We start from the raw sequence: 1,233 nt of genomic DNA on the forward strand, positions 1-1,233 counted from the left end.
TCTGACCTCCGTCCTTCCCTTCAGTCTTCTATCTGACCTCCGTCCTTCCCTTCAGTCTTCTATCTGACCTCCGTCCTTCCCTTCAGTCTTCTATCTGACCTCCGTCCTTCCCTTCAGTCTTCTATCTGACCTCCGTCCTCCCCTTCAGTCTTCTATCTGACCTCCGTCCTTCCCTTCAGTCTTCTATCTGACCATTTCCTGGTTGGAGAACGTCCAGCATCATCTAAGCGCTTTCCTCCCCAGCCTGACTGTCGCTGGCCCCGCCCCTTTACAACATTGGATTTCAGTTCTGTCAATCATCGAGGTTCAGCATCACATGTGGGCGTTACCTAGGGGGCGTGGTCTGCATGCTTAGCACCTCCCCCAGACTGATCACTAGACATGTGAATGATATAAAATACACAGTTTTTCCTCTGTTTCGTGGCAGGATAAGTTCTACAACCCCAGCATCCCCTCGCTAGGTCTGCGGAATGTCATCTACATCAACGAGACGCACACGAGGTGAGCGATTTATTCCCTGGTTATCCCCGAAAAAACCTTTCTATTCCCTTTTTTACGTTTTGTCAAATCCCAAATGGTTTTAGGGGAATCCTCAGAGCCGGGAACGCCATAGCGATTTATGCGCGCAGGATACTTCTGTCCAATCACAGGCTGGGGGAGGGGCAAGACCTGTCAGTGTAACTGAACTGCAGTAGACAAAAATCAGGTCTGTGCGGTGGGGGCAGAGCTTTGTAAATCTCAAGACTGGATGGGCAGAAATGCAAATCATGTGACACGGTAAACAGATATATATATATATGTACTGTATGTAGAGTCTTACATGGAGGTCTCACAACATACATGAAGGATGGCTGATTTATCATTATAATCACTCGTTTGGCTTCCTGTTCCTGAACGATGGTTGTCCTTGCTCCGCCCCTTCTTACACTGCAGGTCTGGGAGTCAGCCAACTCATTAAAGGAGAACTATGGGGTCAGGGCTTTCCCCCATAGTTCTCGTTAGGGTAACAGGAGGACACAAACTAGCGTCCTCCCGGCACCCTAGGCTCAGTATATAGGGAGCTACAGCTCGCGGTATACTGAGACTCCGCAGCCGGAGCGGATCCCGACATCAATGTCGAGATCCACCCAGCTGCGTGAGTGGCAGCTGTGCCCGCCTCTTCCCCCGTCCGTTCCGCCAGTCAGCGCTGGTGGATCGGATCGGGGGGGGGGGATCCACCCCCCCCACACTCAC

General features: G+C 51.6%; 1 protein-coding gene across 1 annotated transcript in view; it reads left to right on the top strand.

Annotated features, from left to right (window-relative positions):
• GPAM (glycerol-3-phosphate acyltransferase, mitochondrial) overlaps positions 1-1,233 on the top strand; it is a gene marked incomplete at its 5' end in the record, with an annotated part of 34,775 nt that overhangs the window by 1,006 nt on the left and 32,536 nt on the right. Inside the window, one exon of the mRNA XM_018574258.1 lies at positions 428-501. Coding sequence (XP_018429760.1) covers positions 428-501 — 74 coding nt within the window. The remainder of the gene's footprint in view (positions 1-427; positions 502-1,233) is intronic.

This window comes from Nanorana parkeri, unplaced genomic scaffold, assembly GCF_000935625.1.
Source record: "Nanorana parkeri isolate BGI_ZX_2015 unplaced genomic scaffold, ASM93562v1 scaffold2842, whole genome shotgun sequence".
NCBI lineage: Eukaryota > Metazoa > Chordata > Amphibia > Anura > Dicroglossidae > Nanorana > Nanorana parkeri.